At 30.1% G+C, this 22,500-nt stretch overlaps 1 protein-coding gene across 1 annotated transcript in view; it reads right to left on the bottom strand.

Annotated features, from left to right (window-relative positions):
- The window catches only part of LOC119589936 (calcineurin subunit B type 2), a gene marked incomplete in the record, with an annotated part of 57,915 nt that overhangs the window by 28,899 nt on the left and 6,516 nt on the right, over nt 1-22,500 (bottom strand). Inside the window, 1 exon segment of the mRNA XM_037938603.1 lies at nt 19,841-19,867. Within this exon segment, the coding sequence (XP_037794531.1) occupies nt 19,841-19,867 (27 nt within the window).

The raw sequence follows: 22,500 nt of genomic DNA, 5'->3' as shown, positions 1-22,500 counted from the left end.
TTATTTTTTTTTTTATTATTTTTATTATTATTATTATTTTTTTTTTTTTAGGGAAGAGTTTTTTGTTATTTTGTGAAAGTGGCCAAAATTGGGGTATTATTTTTGTGGGAGTGTGGGAAGGTTTAAAGAGGATGTTTATAATTATTGTAACCGAAAAATGGAGTGCTTTCATTTTTTAATTTGAATTTTTTTGATTATTGTTATTTTGGAGGTTGGGGGTGCACTTGGAAAAAATGGGATTAGCTGAATATTTTTTTTATGAAAAAGGTTCATTTGGGAAACTTTTTTCACCAGCTATTTAGTTTAATTTAATTTTCTTTTTGACCCGACAACCCCCATCATACCAACCCACAAGTACACCTTGCCCTTTTAAAAAAAAGAAAAGGGAAAAAAAATTTAAAAATCCCTAGGTTTTTCATACAGTAGGAAGTTTTTTTAAAAAATGTAATGAGTACCAGGAAAACCCTTTTTATAATTTTGTTGACCAAAACCTCCACCGGGATAATTCATTTTTGTGTGTATAAATGATACCCTTTAAATTTTTTGTAACCCCATAAGTATAAGAAGTAAGGGACGTTTTTTTTTTTTTAGTTGTTATCCAGTAAAAGGTACCTGTGTGCCTTTTATGAGAGATAACTACACTTGGAAAACTGTGTACTTTATTTCCCCATTTCCGCAGGGTAACGAAAACCCCATTGCCAAAGGAGATGTGCTCCAAAATGTAAGTGCTCAACTTTTTGTAATTTTTCTGTTCTGAATGTTTTTTTCCGGGCCATTGATACTTTAAAATCATTATCAATTACAATGGGGGGATTTGAAATCATTTTGGATTCACCGTGCTATACCCCTTCCTGGTCACACCGGAATGGAAAGCATGGTGTGAGTCAAATTGAACTGCTGATAACCCCTGCAATTAATAAGAATCAGCAAAAAATGCTGGATTTTAATTTTCAATTAATTATTTTTTTAGTTTTTTGGTGTCCCCCTGTTCCCCAGAGTATGTAGGTTTTTTTACATTTTTTTTCCTTTTTTTCCCATTTTTAAAATTTTACCCCTTAAAACCTTTTAAAAATTTAAATTTTTGAGTGATTTGCAAAAAGTAAAGTTTGTAAAAAGATAATGAGAGAAAGAGAGGATCCCAATTAAAAAAGATTCAGCATTTTTTTGGGTTATAATGACAAAAAATAATTGGGTGAAGGGAAAGTTCGTAGGGAATGATAATATGAAAAAAAGTAAGAAAAAAAACATTTTCCAAAATGGGGGTATTCCATATTTATAATATTTTTTTTTTCACCCCGGATGAATAAATAGGGACTGATAATGGACGTATTTAAATTTTAGTAATTGTAGTATAGGTATTAGAATGTACGGGCTGCTTTTTGAGTTTGAGCTAGAAAGCAACACTAGGGGCCCTTTTTTGTAGTAATAGAACGGTAGTTCATTAAAATTTAAAAAGTTTTAGAAGATTGGAATGTATTTAAAATAAAGCAGTTTTATTTAAATGGGGCCCAGTTCGTGGATGCTTTAATGGTGACTGAGTAGCCCGGGGGCCCCGATTTGAAACAACAAGGCCTAGTTCCATAGTATTGAGAGTCAGGAAAAGAAAAAAGGGAAAGCAAGCTGCCGTCCTGTCAGAATGTGGGGCCCAAAAAGCAGAGGCAGAGAAAGGATGTAAATAGGCCCAGTGTGGTGGTGGTGAGGTTGTAGGGCAAAATGAATTGATTCACCTTCCCCCCAACTCAAAAGCGTTTCCCAGGAACTCCTAAATGAAAAAATTTTTTTTTTTTCTTTTTTTTTTGTTTCATTTTTTTTTTTCTTTTTTTTTCTATCTTTTTTTTTTTAAATTTCCCCGATTAATGGTATTGGAAAAATGGGTTGGGGCCCTCAAAACTTTTTTAATTGATAGCCAATCGGAAAATAAAAAAGATGAATAAGGGAATGGGAAAATTATAAAATTTACATATTACAATTGAAAAAAAGATTTAAGGGGAAACTGTACCTGTGTTTTTAAAAAAAAAAACTTTCTTTTTTGAATTACAGTTCTCCAACCCAAAAAAGATTTCCCCGTTTGAAAATTTCTTTTTTCTAAGGGGCTTTTTACCCAAATCATGGATAATTTAAAGGAAAAATCATAGTATTGTTTTTTTTGGATATTGACTTTAGACTTCAAATTGTTCAGTATTTATTTAAAACCTTTTTTTTTTTTGATTTTTGAGAGAATGCCCGGGATTGAGAAAGAGATGTATATACCCTAGAATTATTTGAAGACCCGAAAATACTTCCCTTTTAAAATTTTAAGGTTTAAGGGGGGTTTTAATGCTCTTTGTTTATATAGGGCTTAAATGTTTTAGACGAATAAAGGGAATAGGAGTATAGATTTTCTCTTCTCTGGAATGATGACAAAGAAGAAGAAAAAGAAAGTTTTAAATGTCTGACCAAATTTGCCGCAGTGTCAGCTTTAAAAAAAAAGGAGGGAAAAATTTTTACTTTTTTTTTTTATTTGTTTTTTTTATTTCCCATGTAGTCTTAAAGCCCGAATAAGAATATTGAAAATGTACTGAGTAGGAAAATAAGGTTTAAAAACTAACAAGTCAAGATATGGGGGCCCGAAGAGGGTATAGATCGCAGCCAGGTATGGGGTTAAACCTTTAACATGGGCTACCAAGTATGGCCCCATGAAAACTGATTTCCAGGATTTTTGGACACGGGTACCAGGATTCTTTGCAAGGGCACTTGGGAAATAATTTTTATAGTAGCCAGTTTTTTATTTTCATGCATTTTTTGTGTATTTATTTTAAGTGATATATTTTTTGCTGCCTTTTTAATTTTTATAAAATTTTTAGGGTCCCGGGCCCGTGTGTAAACTTTTCCAAACCAAAGTGAAGTTGTTGCGAAGTACCTGGTTGGATGTGTGATCCCCGAGGAACCCCCCCCCCCCCCCTTTTAAGCAGCGCACCAAAAGTGTGTGTGTTGCCAAAAAGCCTACCCGGGGAAAAACCCCCCTCAGGGACAAATCGGGGGATTTTTCCTTTTTAATTTTCAGGGGGGGAAAAGGTAAGATGCATGCCAAGCGAAATGAAGAGGGGAAATGTAAAAAAGAAAGTTATATTTTAGAATTTTTCTTTTTGGGGATGAAAACCCCAGGGTTTAAAAGCTCAGGTAACTATAATTATTAAATTTTAAATTTTTTTATTTTTATTTATTTTTTTTTTTTTATGGCTATTTGTTTTTTTCTTATCCAGCTGTTTTTATGCTTTGGGTGAAAATCAGGGGGAATATAGATGGGTTTTTTTTAAATTTTTTCATTCAAAAAATATGGGAAATTTTAGGTTTGATTTGCTGCAGAAAAGAGGTCCTTAACCCCTTCACTAACCATGCAAAAAACCCCGTTTCTCTATATGGGCCCCAGTTTCTAAATTTAAATTTTTCGGGTTTTTTTCCTGGTAATTATCTGATTTTTACCTTATAACCCAAATGAAGTATTGCACACATAATTTCCCCAAAAGTAGCAAAGGGGAAAGAATCTTTTGGAAAAATGAGGGGGGAAGAGTACTATGTTTCAGCCGGTTTTCAAAGGGAAAAAAAAGGGGGATCCCAAATTTTGGAAATTTTGAGATCCCCCATTGTTTTATAGTGATGAAATGGAATTTTTGGGTTTTACCCGTCTCAGTAATGTCTTGGAAAAGTAGGAAAGGCTAACCTGCTTCAAGCAGATTTTCTTGTCAAGGAAAAGCGAGTGATAATTACAAAAAAAAGGGGGGGTATTTAATATTTTACAAAGTTTTTAGGGTTTTGGGCATGGGAGCTGAGGGTGCATTGTTAGTTTAAAAGGGGTGGTGATATTTTTATTTAAAAAAAAGCCGAATTTATTTTTTTGAAGTTTAAATTCGTAAAAAGTATTTGCCCAAAATTGTATATGTCACAAGAGGGACAAAATTTGGGAAACCCTTTAAACCCGCTTTTTTGTTTTATGAAATTCTGTAGTAAATTTTAGATTAAATTTAAAGGGAAAAATTTTTAGACCATAGGGTTTGAATTTGGGAAAAAGGGGGTGGACGTGAAAAAGACATATAAAAGAATCTCCTTTTATTTTTATTTTTTTTCCATCCAGTTAATAATAAAACTAGTTTAGTATAAAATTTAAAAAATACCTCTTAATATTTTTAAAAGGGTTTTTTTCATTATCCCTTTTTTTTTTTTTGATTTTTTTGAATTTGCAGCATCCATTGGGAATAGGATTTTATTAAATGGGGTTTTAATGATACCCTGGTTTCAGATTTAATATTTAAAGACTTATGTTTAAGGAATAAGGGGCTTGAAAAATGATAGTGCACCTTTCACCCAAACTTTGAGAAAATCTCCACCTCCCCCAAGCTATGTAGAATTCAGCTTCTTTACAGAATTTTTTTAGAAAAAAAAAATTGAAAAAAGGGAAAAATCAAAAACCAAAAACCTGCCAGGAAAAGGGATGGGAGAAAGAGGGGAGAAGAGAAAAAAAAAAGGGATTATGCCTTTTGCGATTCCACCGAGTGGGTCCTGGGGGTGGTGCCATATTCCCGGGGTATGAGGTGTTTTATGGCTTTGGGGTGTCACTCAATGGGTTTTGTTTTTTTCTTTCAGCGTCCCGGGCTACGGCTTCCAAATGTGTAAGTGTTGTCATTTTTTTTAACTTTGGGGGTGGAATGCTCTTGGTTGGGGACTGAGACAAAGGGGGTCTTTCTTTTTTTCTTTCTTCTTTTTTTAAAATATATATCTATTATTTAATTAAAAATGTAGGGAAAAATGTATATATACACATCTACATGATGTATACAGATATATAGTACTTTCCCCTATGTATTTACTTTATATAAATATATAAATTTTCAAAAATGTTGGCTTGTGGGATCCTTTTCCCGCAGTACTCTTGCATCTCTTTCCCGCTCAAGCAATGCGGTCTTTTTTTTTTCCATTTTAAGTTAATCGGGTATGGATTTTCACATGTTTTTGTTATTTTTCTTTAAAGGGGAGGGTCATTATCTTCTTTTTCTTTAGTTATTACTTTTAAGTGATAATGTATTTTTATTATTTTTATTATTATTTTTATTTTTATTATTTTTATTTTTATTATTATTATTTTATTTCCTCTTTTAAAAGTTATGGATCATTTGCAGCTATGATTATCTTTGTTTGGGTTTAATTTATTATTTTGTTTTTGTTTTTTTTATTGTTTTTTTCAGACTTTTTTCTTTTGAATTGCACTTCAATTATTTGGGCATTCCTTTTTTCATGTGGGTTTTTTAGATTTTATGTTTTTTTATTTTTCTTTAAATTTTTTACCTTCAAGGAGATTTTGAAGGCACCCCTTTTTATTTAGCTGTTGACATACCCTTTCTAAATTTTTCCCAGTGTTTTGGAATGAAGGCACCCCCGGAGAAGTGTCTGGAGACATGTATGTGAAAATGATTGGGATAGTCATGGGGTTAACTATTTTGTAATAGTCAATAATTTTTTGTTCATTTTAGCCTTTTATTTATTTTAAATTTTTTTTTAATGCTTTAGAATCATTTTTGTTTCCTTTTAAAATTTTTTTGAGGGTGTTTAAAGCCCCCAAAACACACCAAACCATTTATGGAGGGAAAAGGTTTTTTATTTTGACTCTTAGTCTGGGTCCCAAAAGCAGAAATAGATTAAAAGAAAAGAAAAATAAAGAGACTGTGATTCTCTACCCTCAGAAGTAGGGTTACAAGGTTTCAAAACTCTTTTAAAAAGGGGGAAAAAATTTCATTTTTGACTCAGGGGCCCAAGTCTTTATTTTTTATTTTTTTTTTTTTCTAGCAACAGATATTCCCTATGAAACTTACTTTTAAAAGGCATGACCCAAGACTGCCTTTAAACTTTGGGGTTTTTTACTTTTTATAGTGAGGGCACAAATTAGAAGCATCAAAATACTTTCCCTTTTTACACTCCTTGTTTTTTGTCTATTTTAAAAACTTGGTGATGAAAGGGAGATCTTGAGGGCTTTTTATTTTTTACCTTTAAAGGGGGAAGAAACTTCCTATGACCCTGACCAGGTAAAAACATAGTTTGGGGGGAAGGGGACAATAAACCCCCCAAAACTCTTCTGAGGTTTTGAATAGTATATCTCCAACTCTCAATCCTGGTTTAGCTTTTCTCCTTTTTGGGGGTTTTTTTGCTTTTTTAAATCCTGGTGAAGGAAGTCTTTACTTTTCTCTTTTAAGGGTGTTCTTTCAGAGAAAAGGGAATGTTTAGAATTTGGCCCCCATTTAAAAAAAGGCCGATGTACTGTGCAGGGAAACACTTAAAGTGACTTTGGGCCCTTTTCCTTTTTAAAGGAAAAAGGGGTACTTGCACATTTTTTGTCTGCCCGTCTAAATTTTTACCCTTGTGGAATTTTCAAGAGTTTGTATCGTGACATTTTTTCAAAGATATTTTTAGGTACACAGTTTCCCCTTCTCTTCTCTTTGGGAGTACTTCCATTTCAGTATTTTTCTACTGTTTTTGGGGCGGATGCCTTTTTTTAAAGTTTCCCAAATTTTTGAATATTGGGATTTTTTATTTTGGGGAGAAAAAATCATAAAAAATTTTAAATTTTTTTTGGGATTTATACTTTTTTTTTAAAAATTTTCTTCTTATTAACAGCATTGTTTTTTTAAATCTTGGGGTTGTACCCAAAACACATTCCTTTCATTTATTTATAATTTGTTTTTGTAATTTCTCACTGTAGAAATGTTATGCCTTGAATAGCACAGTTTTTCTTTGAATTTTATATGTGTTAGGAACAATTTAAAAAAAAATGTATACATTTTTTATACATTTCAATATAAAAAAGATATGAATATTGCATTCATAAGGGGAAAAGACTTACTAGTTATGTCCCTTTCAAGTTGAAATTGGGCAAAAGTTTTTTAAAGGTGTTTAATCCTTTTAGTTTCTCCCCTAATAGGGAAAAAAATTTAGTAGATAGTCAGAACCCGTCTTTTTTCCCCTTTCTTTTCTTTATGGGGTTAAATTTTTTTTTTTTTTTTAAAAATTTTTTTTTTAAAAAATATGTCCTTTGCAGTGCTAGATTTATAATGAAAGTTTATTTATAACATTTTTTTCTCTCGTCCCCTCTATAAATATTTAAAACCCTATTAGTATTCATAAAAATATACAAATTTAAAATTATCTCGGTACCTACCCGTCTGCCCTTTTTAAAAAGCACAATACATGCCAAAAAATAAACTGTGAAAGCTGATGCAAAGGGGTGTGAATTCCCGTAGTCAGATTGGATACCAAAAATTTGGGGTTTGGGTATCTAAGAAAAAAGAAAAGGGGTACATACATAAGGGGTATATGTGAATGTTACATTTTTGGCTTCCATTTTTGAGTGATTATTTGAGCACCAAGCCCATTTTTTCTCAAGGGGTTTTTGAAGGGCAGCAACATAGGTTTTCAGTTAAAAGGGCCCTGAGGGAACTTTGTGATTTTGATTTTCCGGAAATATTTAAGAAAAGTATTTTCACTTCACAGAGCCCAAAAGCCCCAGCAAATGTGCTTTTAAAGACAAAAAATAGCTGGGAAGTCCAAAATTTCATATTGATATTAAAATGTTATAGGGTACAAAATACATTTATTGGGGACAACTGAAAAAAAAAAAAAAAAAAAAACCCTTGGGGGAAAATTTTTATATATATAATATATATATTTTATATTATATATATATAGATATTATATAATAATATAATATAGAGAGAGAGAGAGAGAGAGAGAGGAGAGAGCTAATTTCATTTTCCAGACAGCAACACTACTAAATTTTTAGATCGTTACCATGAAAATCAGCATAAGATTGTCTGAAAAAAACATGGGCATCAGCACATGGCATTTTAACTTTTTGTATTTATATACATTGTGTGGGGGGTTTTGTGTGTGTGTGTTTTGTTTTTTTGTGTGTGTTTTGATATGGAATATATCCCCGGGGATATATATAATATATATATAAAATAATATAATATATATATAAAATATATAAAAAATTTTAGGTTGTGTGGGTAATATATATATTTTATAAATAATATAATATAGAAAAGGGGGGAAAATTACAAAAGTTAAAAGTAAAAAATTGATAAGAGAAAAAAAACAGGAAATAAAAAAATAATAGAGTTAAAAAAACAAAAATAAGTTTTTGGGGGGGTAATATTTTGTATAAAAAGAAATATTAAAATAAATAAGTTAAGAAAAAAAGGGTAGAGAAGATATATAAAATATAAAATAAAATTTTTGGGCCCCCATTTACGGGGGATGCTTTAATGATGACGAGTAGCCGGGGCCCAGATTTGACAACAAAAAGGCCTAGTTCCATAGATGAAGTAAAGAAGAAGAAATGCAAGCTGCCGTCCTGTCAGAATGTGGGCCCAATTAGCAGAGGCAGAGCATGGATGTAAATAGGCCTAGTGTGGTGGTGGTGAGTCTGTAGACAAAATAAATTTTGATTCACCTTCTCCAATCTCAAATGCGCTCCTATGGAACTCCTAAGTAAAATAGATTTTTTCTTTTTCTTTTTTCTTTTGTTTCATTTTGTTTTTTCTTTTTATCTATCTTTTTTTTTTTTCAATTACCCAGATTACTGGTATTGGAAAACTGGGTTGACCCCTCAAAGCTTTCTTAATTGATAGCCAATCTGGAAAATAAGAAAAGATGAATAAGGCAATGGAATATTATAAATTGACATATCTACAATTGAAAACAGAGTAAGGAAGCTGTACCTGTGTTTTGAAAAAGAAAAACTTTCTTTTTTGAATTCACAGTTCTCCACCAATAAGATTCCTCGTTTAGACATTACTTTTTTCTAAGACTTTCTACCCAAATCATGGTATAATTAATGGAAGGATCATAGTATTGTTATTTTTTGTGATATTGGCTTTAGACTTCTCCACTTGTTCAGTATTTATTGAAGCCTTTTTTTTTAATGATTTTAGAGAGAATGCCCTGCATTGAGAAAGAGATGTATATACATATAGATATATTCGAAGTCAGAAAGTACTTTCCATTTGAAGTTTAATGGCTTAAGGAGTTATAATGCTCTTCTGTCATATAGACTCTAAATGTTCAGACAGAATAAGGTAATAGTATGTATAGATTTTCTCTTCTCTGGAATGATGACAAAGAATGAAGAAAAAGAAAGTCAAGTGTCTGTCACAAGTTTGCCGCAGTGTCAGCTTAAAAGAAAGCGAGGGATAATTGTTACTTTATTTTATTTATTTGTTTTTTTATATTTCCCATGTAGTCTTAAAGACCTGAATAAGAATATTGAAGTGTACTTGTAGTAGGAACTAAGGTTTAAAATCTAACAAGTCTAAGATATGGGAGCCAGAAGATGATATTAGATCGCAGCCAGGCTATAGGGTTAAGCCTTCAACATGACTACTCAAGTATGGCACATGCATACTGATTTCCAGGATTATTGGACACGTGTACCAGGATTCTTTGCAATGTCACTTGCAAATAATTTTCATAGTAGCCAGATTTTTTATTTTCATGCAGTTGTTGTGTATTTATTATAAGTGATATATATTTGCTGCTTTATTAAGTTCTATAATTTCTATGATCCGTGCCTGTGTGTAGCTTTTCCAAAACCATGTGAAGTTGTTGCGAAGTACCTGGTAGCGATGTGTGATCACGATGACCCCCCTCCCCCCCCCTCTTCAAGCAGCGCACCAAATGTGATGTGTGTTGCCAAGATGCCATACTGGAGAAAAACCACCTCAGGGACAGCTCGTGGGATTTTGCTCTTGTAATTTGCAGCTTGGGGGGAGCAGGGTAAGATGCATGTCCAAGCTGAAATGAAGAGGGCATAATGTAAATAGAAAGTTATATTTTTAGAATTTTACTTTAGGCATGAACCACAGGGTTAATTAGCTCAGTGTAACTATAATTATTATTATTTATTTATTTATTTTTTTATTTTTTTTTTTTTTTGTTATGGCTCATTTGTTATTTTCTTATCCAGCTGTTTGTATGCTTTGGAATGATATCAGGAGACATATTAGATGCTTTTATTTATTTATTTGTCATTCATTTATATGACATTCTAGGTTTGATTTGCTGCAGAAATAGAGGTCCTTAACCCCTTCACTAACACATGCAAAAAGCCCTGTTACTCTATATGCCACAGTTTCCAATTTCAAAGTTATCAGGGTTTTATCCTGTGTAATTATCTGATTTTCACCTTATACCAATATTGAAGTATTGCACACATAATTTCACCAATAGTAGCACATAGAGATGAATCTTATGGAAAGTGAGGATGAAGAAGCTACTATGTGCAGCATGGTTTGCAAGGCAAAATAAAGAAGAAGATCCAAGTTGTGATTTAGAGATGCCTCCTATTGTTCTATAGTGATGAAATGGAATTGGTTTGACCAGTCTCATGTAATGTCTTGAAATGTAGGAACAGGCTAACCTGCTTCAAGCAGATTTTCTAGTCAAGGATAGCGAGTGATAATTACAATGTTGATATATTAATATTTCACAAAGTTTTCAGGTTTTGGACATGCAGCTTGAGGGATGCATGTTAGTGAAGGGATGGTGATATTTGATTTAAAAAAAGCAGAATTCATTATTGAAGTTAAACTTCGTAACAGTATTTGCCCAGATTTGTATATGTACACATATGAGCACAAAGTTGGCAAACTTAATCCTGCTTCTCATGTTTTATGAAATTCTGTAGTATCTATAGATCATTTAAGGAAAAATTTATAGTACCATATGGATTTGAATTAGAAAAGGTAATGGACGTGAAATGACATATAAATGAATCTCTCTTTTATTTGATTTTTTGTCCATCCAGTTAATAATATAACTAGTTCAGTATAAGGTAACAAGTACGTCTTAATAATTTTAAACTGTTTTCTTCATTATCTTTATTTATTTTGATTTCTTTGAATATTAGCAGCATCCATGGCAATAGGACTTCATAACTGGCTTTTAATGATACCCATGGTACAGATTTACAATATTAATGACTTATTGTTTAAGTGAATAAGGGACTTGAAATATGACTATGTGCACCTTTCACCAAGCTTTGAGTAAAATCTCCACCTCACCCAAGCTATGTAGAATTCAGTCATTCTTTACAGAATTTTTTGAGAAAAAAGAATTGAAAATAGGCGAATAAATCAAAACCAAAATCCTGCCAGTAAAAGGGATGGGAGAAAGAGAGAGAGAGAAAAAAAAAGGTATTATTCTCTTAGCGATTCCACCGAGCTGGGTCCTGGCGGTGGTGCCATATTCCGGCGGTATTGATGGTGTGTATGGCTCTTGGCTGTCACTCAATGGTTGTGTTTTGTTCCTTGCAGCGTCCTCTGACTACGGCTTCCAAATGTGTAAGTGTTGTCATTTTTTTGAACTTGGGAATGGAATGCTCTCTGGTTGGCACTGAGACAAGGGAGTCTTTCTTTCTTTCTTTCTTTCTTTTTCATATATATATCTATATATTTATATATAATATGTAGATATAATGTATATATACACATCTACATGTATGTATACATGCATATATAGTACTTGCATATGTATTTACTTATATATAAATATATATTTACATATATGTTGGCTTGTGGGATCCTTTCTCAGCAGTACTTCTTGCATCTCTTCCTGCTCAAGCAATGCGGTCTTTTTTTATTTCCATTTTAAGTTAATCGTGTATGTATTCTTCACATGTTTTTGTTATTTTACTAAGGCTGATGGGTCATTATCTTCTTTTCTCTTTAGTTATTACTTTGAAGTGAATAATGTATTATTATTATTATTATTATTATTATTATTATTATTGTTATTATTATTATTTTATTGCCTCTTTTAAAAGTATATGGATAATTTTGCAGCTATGATTATCATATGTTGGTTTATTCATTATTTTGTTATTGTTTTGTTTATTGTTTTGTTCAGACTTTTTTCTTTTGAATTGCACTTCAATTATCTTGTCAGTTCCTTGTCTCATGTGGGATTATTAGATTTTATGTTTTGTTATTGTCTTTATTATTTACCTTTCAAGGAGATTGTGAAGGCACTCTTATTATTCAGCTGTTGATCATACCTTGCTCATTTCTCGAGTGTTGTGGAATGAAGGCACCCACGGTAGAAGTGTCTGGTAGACATGTATGTGAAGTGATTGGTGATAGTCATGGTGTTAACTATTGTGTATATAGTCAATAATTTTGTGTACATTTTTAGCCTTTATTTATTTAATTTTTTTTAATGCTTGAGACTCATTTATTTGTTACCTAAATTTTCCTTTAGAGATGTTAACGCCTAATACACACCAGCCATTTCATGTGAGAAATGGTTTGTTATTTTGACTCTTAGTCTGTGTCCCAAAAGCAGTAAATAGATTAAAAGAAGATGAAAAATAAAGAGACTGTGATTCTCTACCCTCAGAAGTAGGGTCTACAAGGTTTCAATCTCTTTAAAAGGGGAACACTGCATTATGACTCAGACCCAAGTCTTTATTTTTTATTATTATTTTTTTTTCTAGCATCAGATATTCCATATGATCTTACTTATAATGGCATGACCTCAAGATCTGCCTTTCATCTTGAGTGTTTTATTACTTTTGATAGTGAGGACACAAATTAGAAGCATCAGATACCTTCCTTTTCACACTCCTTGTTTGTTGTCTATTTAAAATCTTGGTGATGAAGGTAGATCTTGAGGTCTTGTATTGTTTACCTTTAAATGGGAATGAAACTTCCTATGACCCTGACCAGGTAAATCATAGTTGGGGAAATGGGCACAATAAACCATCTCTTCTGATGTTTAGAATTAGTATGATCTCTCAACTCTCAACTCCTGGTCAGCTCTCTCCTTCTGTGGTTTTCGCTTTTAAGTCCTGGTGAATGGAAGTCTTTACTTGTCTCTTTAAGGCTGTTCTTGCAGAGAAAATGGTAATGTTTAGATTGGCCACATTTAACACAGGCCTGATGTACTGTGCAGATATCACTTAATGTGACTTGGCCTTCTCTTGTTCAGGACAAGGTGTACTTGCACATATTTGTCTGCCAGTCTAAATGTTACCCTTGTGGATCTTGCAAGAGTTTGTATCGTGACATTTTTTCTAAAGATATTTCTAGGTACATCAGTACACTTCTCTTCTCTTTGGCATGTTACTTCCATTTCAGTATTTTTCTACTGTTTATGGACTGGATGCCTTTTTAATGTACAATTTGTGAATATTGTATTCTTATTGTGTGAGAAACTCATAAAGGATTTAAATTTTTTTGGCATTTATACTTTTTTATTATAATTTTCTTCTTATTAACAGCATTGTTTTTCTAAATCTTGGTGTTGTACAAATCACATTCCTTTCATTGATTTATAATTTGTATTGTAATCTTCTCACTGTAGAAATGTTATGCATTGAATAGCACAGATTTTTCTTTGAATTTTATATGTAGTTAGCTAACATTAAGAAGAAAAATGTATATCATTGTATATACATTTCACTATATATAAAAGATATGAATATTAGCATTCATAAGGGAAGAGTACTTTACTAGGTTATGTCCCTTTCAAGTTGAACTTGACAAATAGTTTTGAAAGTGTTGTTAATCCTTTTAGTTTCTCACTAATAGGAAAAATATTGAGTAGATAGTCATGAACAGTCTTTTCCACTTTCTTTTCTTATGATATTGATTGTATTTTTTCACTGGTTAAAAAATATGTCCTTTGCAGTGCTAGATTTATATATGTATGTTTATTTATACACATTTTTCTCTCTCGTCCCCCCTCTATAAATATTTAACCATATTAGTATTCATACAAATATACATTGATATTTATCTCGGTACCTACCTGTCTGTCTCTTTATAAAAAGCACAATACATGCCAAAAGATAAACTGCCTGAAAGCTGATGTCAAAGTGTGTGATATTCCAGTAGTCAGATTGGACTACCAGAATTGGTGTTGGATATCTAAGAACAAGATAGCTATTCATACACTAAGGGGTATATGTGAATGTCTACATTTTAGGCTTCCATATTGAGTGATTATATTGAGCACCAATGCGCCATTTTGTCTCAAGGGCTTTGTGCATGACAGCATACATAGGTTTTCAGTTAAAAGGCCATGAGGCAACTTTGTGATTATGATTTACCGGAAATATTTAAGAAAAGTATTACACTTCACAGAGCAATAGCTCAGCAAATGTGCTTCAAAGACAAAAACTAGTCTGGCAAGTCCAAAATTACATATTGTATATTAAAATGTTACTAGGATACAAAATACATGATTGGCATATATATATATATATATATATATATATATATATATATATATATATATATATATATAGAGAGAGAGAGAGAGAGAGGAGAGAGAGAGAGAGAAGAGAGAAGAGAGAGAGAGAGAGAGAGAGAGCTAATTGCATTGCTAGACATGCAACACTACTAAATTTCAGATCGATTACCATGGACCTCAGCATAAGATTTGTCTGAAAAACACATGACCTCAGCACAAAGGCATTTTAACTTTATGTATCAAATACATTAGTGTGGTGTGTGTGTGTTTGTTTGTTTTGTGTGTGTATGATATGGATATATATCAGTGCATATATATATATATATATTTTATAATAAAATTTTATATATATAAAATATATATATATAATATAGATATTGGTGTGTGGGGGGATATAATAGTAATAATATATAAAATATAAAATAATATAATTTTAAAAGGAATAGAAAATAAAGATAATTAAGAAATAAAGAGAATTAATAGGAAAATAATATAATAAGATGTATAAAGGATGGAATAAGATAATAAAAAAAACATAAATATAGAAATAGATAGTATACATATATAAATAATATATAATATAAATTAGATATAAAAAAAAAATAGAAAATATATAATATAAATATAAAATATAAATATTATAAAATATGTATATATAATGTATATATATGAATGTATATATGATATATATATATTTTGGTATATAATTTTATATATATGTTATATATGATATAAATATGTATATATAGATGTATATATGTAATATAATATGTAATATAATGTATAAAAGAAATAGATAAAGGAAATATGTGAATAATATAAAATATAACAATAAAATATACATAACAAAGGACAATAAGATAACAAAAAAAGAAAGAAAAAAAGAACAAAAATACAAAAAAAAACATAAAACAATACAAGAAAAACGAAATGAAAACAAGAATATATAGTAATATAAATAAAATATATAAAAATAATACATACGTATAAAAAATACGGAAAAAATAACAGAGAGGAAGGATAAGAATATAAGAAGAAGATAAAAAAGAAGAAAAAATATAAAGATATAAAAGATAAATATAGAGATATAAATAAAAATATAATAATAATAAACAATAATAAATATAATATATACAATAGAATAACATTATATATATACACAATATATAGATACATATTTTAAACACAATATATCCCCTTAAACAAATAATAACAATAATAAAAATAATATTATATATAATAAAATTTTAATAATATATTATATAATATTTATATTATATATATATTTTTATAAAATTTATTATTAATAGATAAATATATATAATTATATATATATATATAGATATATTAAATATATAAAATGTATTTTATATATATAATATTATATTATATATATAGATATTTATATGTATTATTATATAATATATATAAATACAATATAAATTAAAAATTTATTAATCATAATATATTTTAAATAATATAAGATATATATATATAATATATACATACTAAACATATATATATAATATATATATATATAATTAGTAATAAATAATATTAGATATATATATAAGTAGTATATACTAGATATATATAATTTTATATATATAAGATATAATGAAATCAATATATAGATAATATAATTAATATATGTAGATATATAAGTATATATATACTATATATGTATATATATAAATAATATATATATATAATATTATAGTATATATTATATATATAATTATATATATATTATGATGATATATATATATATATATATATATATATATATTATATATATATATATATAATATATATATATATATCTATATACTATATATATATATTATATATATCTATATATATATTTATAAAATTATAAAATAGATATTATATTATATATATTTATGTTAGATATATATATTATATGTATATATATATATATATATATATGGTATATATATTATATATATATGTATATTATCATATATATATATTATATATATATATGTATATATATATAGTATTTTATTATATATATATATATTATATTATTATATGTATATATATGTATTTTATTATATATATATAATATATAGATAGTACTTTATATACATATCATATATATATATAATATATATATATATATTACTATACTATATATGTATATGAATATATATATTATAATATATATATTATATATATATATATATTAATATATACACACACACACACACATAAAATATATATATATATATATATATATATATATATATATATATATATATATATATATATATATATGCACTGATATATATCCATATCATACACACACAAACAAACAAACACACACACACACACACTAATGTATATGATACATAAAGTTAAAATGCCATAGTGCTGATGTCATGTGTTTTCAGACAAATCTTATGCTGATGTCATGGTAATCGATCTGAAATTTAGTAGTGTTGCATGTCTAGCAATGCAATTAGCTCTCTCTCTCTCTCTCTCTCTCTCTCTCTCTCTCTCTCTCTCTCTCTTCTCTATCTCTCTCTCTCTATATATATATCTATATATATATAATATATATATATATATATATATATATATATGCCAAGGGTGTTTTTTTTTTTTTTTTTTTTCAGTTGTCGCCAATCATGTATTTTGTATCCTAGTAACATTTTAATATACAATATGTAATTTTGGACTTGCCAGACTAGTTTTTGTCTTTGAAGCACATTTGCTGAGCTATTGCTCTGTGAAGTGTAATACTTTTCTTAAATATTTCCGGTAAATCATAATCACAAAGTTGCCTCATGGCCTTTTAACTGAAAACCTATGTATGCTGTCATGCACAAAGCCCTTGAGACAAAATGGCGCATTGGTGCTCAATATAATCACTCAATATGGAAGCCTAAAATGTAGACATTCACATATACCCCTTAGTGTATGAATAGCTATCTTGTTCTTAGATATCCAACACCAATTCTGGTAGTCCAATCTGACTACTGGAATATCACACACTTTGACATCAGCTTTCAGGCAGTTTATCTTTTGGCATGTATTGTGCTTTTTATAAAGAGACAGACAGGTAGGTACCGAGATAAATATCAATGTATATTTGTATGAATACTAATATGGTTAAATATTTATAGAGGGGGGACGAGAGAGAAAAATGTGTATAAATAAACATACATATATAAATCTAGCACTGCAAAGGACATATTTTTTAACCAGTGAAAAAATACAATCAATATCATAAGAAAAGAAAGTGGAAAAGACTGTTCATGACTATCTACTCAATATTTTTCCTATTAGTGAGAAACTAAAAGGATTAACAACACTTTCAAAACTATTTGTCAAGTTCAACTTGAAAGGGACATAACCTAGTAAAGTACTCTTCCCTTATGAATGCTAATATTCATATCTTTTATATATAGTGAAATGTATATACAATGATATACATTTTTCTTCTTAATGTTAGCTAACTACATATAAAATTCAAAGAAAAATCTGTGCTATTCAATGCATAACATTTCTACAGTGAGAAGATTACAATACAAATTATAAATCAATGAAAGGAATGTGATTTGTACAACACCAAGATTTAGAAAAACAATGCTGTTAATAAGAAGAAAATTATAATAAAAAAGTATAAATGCCAAAAAAATTTAAATCCTTTATGAGTTTCTCACACAATAAGAATACAATATTCACAAATTGTACATTAAAAAGGCATCCAGTCCATAAACAGTAGAAAAATACTGAAATGGAAGTAACATGCCAAAGAGAAGAGAAGTGTACTGATGTACCTAGAAATATCTTTAGAAAAAATGTCACGATACAAACTCTTGCAAGATCCACAAGGGTAACATTTAGACTGGCAGACAAATATGTGCAAGTACACCTTGTCCTGAACAAGAGAAGGCCAAGTCACATTAAGTGATATCTGCACAGTACATCAGGCCTGTGTTAAATGTGGCCAATCTAAACATTACCATTTTCTCTGCAAGAACAGCCTTAAAGAGACAAGTAAAGACTTCCATTCACCAGGACTTAAAAGCGAAAACCACAGAAGGAGAGAGCTGACCAGGAGTTGAGAGTTGAGAGATCATACTAATTCTAAACATCAGAAGAGATGGTTTATTGTGCCCATTTCCCCAACTATGATTTACCTGGTCAGGGTCATAGGAAGTTTCATTCCCATTTAAAGGTAAACAATACAAGACCTCAAGATCTACCTTCATCACCAAGATTTTAAATAGACAACAAACAAGGAGTGTGAAAAGGAAGGTATCTGATGCTTCTAATTTGTGTCCTCACTATCAAAAGTAATAAAACACTCAAGATGAAAGGCAGATCTTGAGGTCATGCCATTATAAGTAAGATCATATGGAATATCTGATGCTAGAAAAAAAAAATAATAATAAAAAATAAAGACTTGGGTCTGAGTCATAATGCAGTGTTCCCCTTTTAAAGAGATTGAAACCTTGTAGACCCTACTTCTGAGGGTAGAGAATCACAGTCTCTTTATTTTTCATCTTCTTTTAATCTATTTACTGCTTTTGGGACACAGACTAAGAGTCAAAATAACAAACCATTTCTCACATGAAATGGCTGGTGTGTATTAGGCGTTAACATCTCTAAAGGAAAATTTAGGTAACAAATAAATGAGTCTCAAGCATTAAAAAAAATTAAATAAATAAAAGGCTAAAAATGTACACAAAATTATTGACTATATACACAATAGTTAACACCATGACTATCACCAATCACTTCACATACATGTCTACCAGACACTTCTACCGTGGGTGCCTTCATTCCACAACACTCGAGAAATGAGCAAGGTATGATCAACAGCTGAATAATAAGAGTGCCTTCACAATCTCCTTGAAAGGTAAATAATAAAGACAATAACAAAACATAAAATCTAATAATCCCACATGAGACAAGGAACTGACAAGATAATTGAAGTGCAATTCAAAAGAAAAAAGTCTGAACAAAACAATAAACAAAACAATAACAAAATAATGAATAAACCAACATATGATAATCATAGCTGCAAAATGATCCATATACTTTTAAAAGAGGCAATAAAATAATAATAATAATAATAATAATAATAATAATAATAATAATAATAATAATAATAATACATTATTCACTTCAAAGTAATAACTAAAGAGAAAAGAAGATAATGACCCATCAGCCTTAGTAAAATAACAAAAACATGTGAAGAATACATACACGATTAACTTAAAATGGAAATAAAAAAAGACCGCATTGCTTGAGCAGGAAGAGATGCAAGAAGTACTGCTGAGAAAGGATCCCACAAGCCAACATATATGTAAATATATATTTATATATAAGTAAATACATATGCAAGTACTATATATGCATGTATACATACATGTAGATGTGTATATATACATTATATCTACATATTATATATAAATATATAGATATATATATGAAAAAGAAAGAAAGAAAGAAAGAAAGACTCCCTTGTCTCAGTGCCAACCAGAGAGCATTCCATTCCCAAGTTCAAAAAAATGACAACACTTACACATTTGGAAGCCGTAGTCAGAGGACGCTGCAAGGAACAAAACACAACCATTGAGTGACAGCCAAGAGCCATACACACCATCAATACCGCCGGAATATGGCACCACCGCCAGGACCCAGCTCGGTGGAATCGCTAAGAGAATAATACCTTTTTTTTTTTCTCTCTCTCTTTCTCCCATCCCTTTTACTGGCAGGATTTTGGTTTTGATTTATTCGCCTATTTTCAATTCTTTTTTCTCAAAAAATTCTGTAAAGAATGACTGAATTCTACATAGCTTGGGTGAGGTGGAGATTTTACTCAAAGCTTGGTGAAAGGTGCACATAGTCATATTTCAAGTCCCTTATTCACTTAAACAATAAGTCATTAATATTGTAAATCTGTACCATGGGTATCATTAAAAGCCAGTTATGAAGTCCTATTGCCATGGATGCTGCTAATATTCAAAGAAATCAAAATAAATAAAGATAATGAAGAAAACAGTTTAAAAATATTAAGACGTACTTGTTACCTTATACTGAACTAGTTATATTATTAACTGGATGGACAAAAAATCAAATAAAAGAGAGATTCATTTATATGTCATTTCACGTCCATTACCTTTTCTAATTCAAATCCATATGGTACTATAAATTTTTCCTTAAATGATCTATAGATACTACAGAATTTCATAAAACATGAGAAGCAGGTTTAAGTTTGCCAACTTTGTGCTCATATGTGTACATATACAAATCTGGGCAAATACTGTTACGAAGTTTAACTTCAATAATGAATTCTGCTTTTTTTTAAATCAAAATATCACCATCCCTTCACTAACAATGCATCCCTCAAGCTGCATGTCCAAAACCTGAAAACTTTGTGAAATATTAATATATCAACATTGTAATTATCACTCGCTATCCTTGACAAGAAAATCTGCTTGAAGCAGGTTAGCCTGTTCCTACATTTCAAGACATTACATGAGACTGGTCAAACCAATTCCATTTCATCACTATAGAACAATAGGAGGCATCTCTAAATCACAACTTGGATCTTCTTTATTTTGCCTTGCAAACCATGCTGCACATAGTAGCTTCTTCATCCTCACTTTCCATAAGATTCATCTCTATGTGCTACTATTGGTGAAATTATGTGTGCAATACTTCAATATTGGTATAAGGTGAAAATCAGATAATTACACAGGATAAAACCCTGATAACTTTGAAATTAGAAACTGTGGCATATAGAGTAACAGGGCTTTTTGCATGTGTTAGTGAAGGGGTTAAGGACCTCTATTTCTGCAGCAAATCAAACCTAGAATGTCATATAAATGAATGACAAATAAATAAATAAAAGCATCTAATATGTCTCCTGATATCATTCCAAAGCATACAAACAGCTGGATAAGAAAATAACAAATGAGCCATAACAAAAAAAAATAAATAAAAAATAAATAAATAAATAATAATAATTATAGTTACACTGAGCTAATTAACCCTGTGGTTCATGCCTAAAGTAAAATTCTAAAAATATAACTTTCTATTTACATTATGCCCTCTTCATTTCAGCTTGGACATGCATCTTACCCTGCTCCCCCCAAGCTGCAAATTACAAGAGCAAAATCCCACGAGCTGTCCCTGAGGTGGTTTTTCTCCAGTATGGCATCTTGGCAACACACATCACATTTGGTGCGCTGCTTGAAGAGGGGGGGGGAGGGGGGTCATCGTGATCACACATCGCTACCAGGTACTTCGCAACAACTTCACATGGTTTTGGAAAAGCTACACACAGGCACGGATCATAGAAATTATAGAACTTAATAAAGCAGCAAATATATATCACTTATAATAAATACACAACAACTGCATGAAAATAAAAAATCTGGCTACTATGAAAATTATTTGCAAGTGACATTGCAAAGAATCCTGGTACACGTGTCCAATAATCCTGGAAATCAGTATGCATGTGCCATACTTGAGTAGTCATGTTGAAGGCTTAACCCTATAGCCTGGCTGCGATCTAATATCATCTTCTGGCTCCCATATCTTAGACTTGTTAGATTTTAAACCTTAGTTCCTACTTCAAGTACACTTCAATATTCTTATTCAGGTCTTTAAGACTACATGGGAAATATAAAAAAACAAATAAATAAAATAAAGTAACAATTATCCCTCGCTTTCTTTTAAGCTGACACTGCGGCAAACTTGTGACAGACACTTGACTTTCTTTTTCTTCATTCTTTGTCATCATTCCAGAGAAGAGAAAATCTATACATACTATTACCTTATTCTGTCTGAACATTTAGAGTCTATATGACAGAAGAGCATTATAACTCCTTAAGCCATTAAACTTCAAATGGAAAGTACTTTCTGTCTTCGAATATATCTATATGTATATACATCTCTTTCTCAATGCAGGGCATTCTCTCTAAAATCATTAAAAAAAAAGGCTTCAATAAATACTGAACAAGTGGAGAAGTCTAAAGTCAATATCACAAAAAATAACAATACTATGATCTTTCCATTAATTATACCATGATTTGGGTAGAAAGTCTTAGAAAAAAGTAATGTCTAAACGAGGAATCTTATTGGTGGAGAACTGTGAATTCAAAAAAGAAAGTTTTTCTTTTTCAAAACACAGGTACAGCTTCCTTACTCTGTTTTCAATTGTAGATATGTCAATTT

Source organism: Penaeus monodon, chromosome 26, assembly GCF_015228065.2.
Source record: "Penaeus monodon isolate SGIC_2016 chromosome 26, NSTDA_Pmon_1, whole genome shotgun sequence".
Taxonomy (NCBI): domain Eukaryota; kingdom Metazoa; phylum Arthropoda; class Malacostraca; order Decapoda; family Penaeidae; genus Penaeus; species Penaeus monodon.
Note: the sequence above shows the minus strand (reverse complement) of the source record. Positions and strands in the feature narration are given on the sequence as shown.